The 1,402-nt window shown below is 51.5% G+C and overlaps 1 protein-coding gene across 1 annotated transcript in view; it reads right to left on the reverse strand.

Annotated features, from left to right (window-relative positions):
- The window catches only part of LOC103771634 (histone-lysine N-methyltransferase SETD2-like), a gene marked incomplete at its 3' end in the record, with an annotated part of 14,356 nt that overhangs the window by 6,702 nt on the left and 6,252 nt on the right, over positions 1-1,402 (reverse strand). Inside the window, 2 exon segments of the mRNA XM_008938935.1 lie at positions 862-959; positions 1,259-1,336. Coding sequence (XP_008937183.1) covers positions 862-959; positions 1,259-1,336 — 176 coding nt within the window.

Raw genomic sequence — 1,402 nt, forward strand, 5'->3', positions numbered from 1 at the left:
GGGTCCGCCGCGTCCCCACCCAGCTGCCCCCCAGCCCCCCCAGGGCCTTTCCCTGGGGCCCTTTCCAGCCCCTCTGCCCCAGCCTGGAGCCTTGCAGGGGGTTGCTGTGACCCAAGGGCAGGACCTTTATGCAACTAAAAATTAATTTCTGATCCTTTTGCATCTAGAAAGTGTTGCATAAGGCTGGATCCAAAAGGAAAAGGAAGCTCCTTAACAACAAAACCCTGCATTCACTAACTAAAGCAGGGATTACAAAATGGATCTCCAGCTAATCTCCTAATTAGATGTTGTTTCTAGCCTGTCAGATGCTTTTTTGTGCTCATCACATTGAAGAGAGTGAAATGCTTTGTCACAGACCCGGAGAAGCAGTGAAATAAAACTCTGAGGCTTGGGTTTGGAGAAGGGAGGCAAAAGCCAGGCTGGAGCCTGCACACCAGCCCTCCTGGGGCTTGCCAGGAAGAGGCAACGTGCTCCCTGCAGGGCTTCCACAGCTCTGCAACTATCTGCAAAGTCATAAAACAGGGGTGGGAGGGGAGGAGCAGCCACTACCGAAGGGTATTGCGAAGTCTGGAGCTTGGGTAATTAATAATTAGACAGGAAACAGCCAAGATAATTATCTGGGAAATGTCTACTGGGCAGAGATGGTTTGAAGTGGAACAAAAAAGGTTATAAAGCAACACTGGAAAAGACTTTTTAACTCAATGGGAAATTCCTCTCCCAGTCTCCTGTCAGAAACGGATTATCCAGGAAGGTTGTTCCATGGTGGAACTGTTCGATGAGGCTGGGCTGTGGTTTTGCTCAGAGCAGGGCTGCCAGGAAGGCCCAGGAGCAGCAGCTGGGGCAGGGAGAGCTCACACCTACCCGTATCTCTGGAACTGGTAGTCAAAGGTCAGCTCTGAGCCCGACGGCACCAGCTTGGTGGTGAAAAACCCAACTCTGAGCTGCCCGTTCACCGTCCACTGCAGCAGGGGAAAAAAGCAAGAGCAGGGTTAGTCCACCAGCCAGGCTTCAACTCTGCCTTTGCTTTCAGTTAATAGATGAATCCTTCAAGCTCATCACTGAGAAATGTGGAATATGTGGCAGCACTCCCCCATTGCCAAGGGGGTTGTCTCTGTTTTACCGAGTTCCAACAACCACCCCCCAAAAAAAAACAACCCTCAAGTGAAGGGATCTAAAGGAGAATCGCTCCTCCCCTGAGGCTGCCCAGCCACGAGGCAGAGGAAGTGAGAAGCTGGCAGCTTTCACCAGCCACTTTTACCTTCTGAGTCTCACAGTTGGGTTCACAGCTGTGGTTCATGAACCTCGAGCAGTTGCCTTTCTGGGTGGCATCAATTATCTGAGAAGGAAGGGAAAGAAAAAGAAAGGTCAGCCCCAGTGGAACCACCACCCCTGCCTGCAGCCA

The sequence above is a fragment of the Merops nubicus genome, unplaced genomic scaffold, assembly GCF_000691845.1.
Source record: "Merops nubicus isolate BGI_N331 unplaced genomic scaffold, ASM69184v1 scaffold31374, whole genome shotgun sequence".
Lineage (NCBI taxonomy): Eukaryota > Metazoa > Chordata > Aves > Coraciiformes > Meropidae > Merops > Merops nubicus.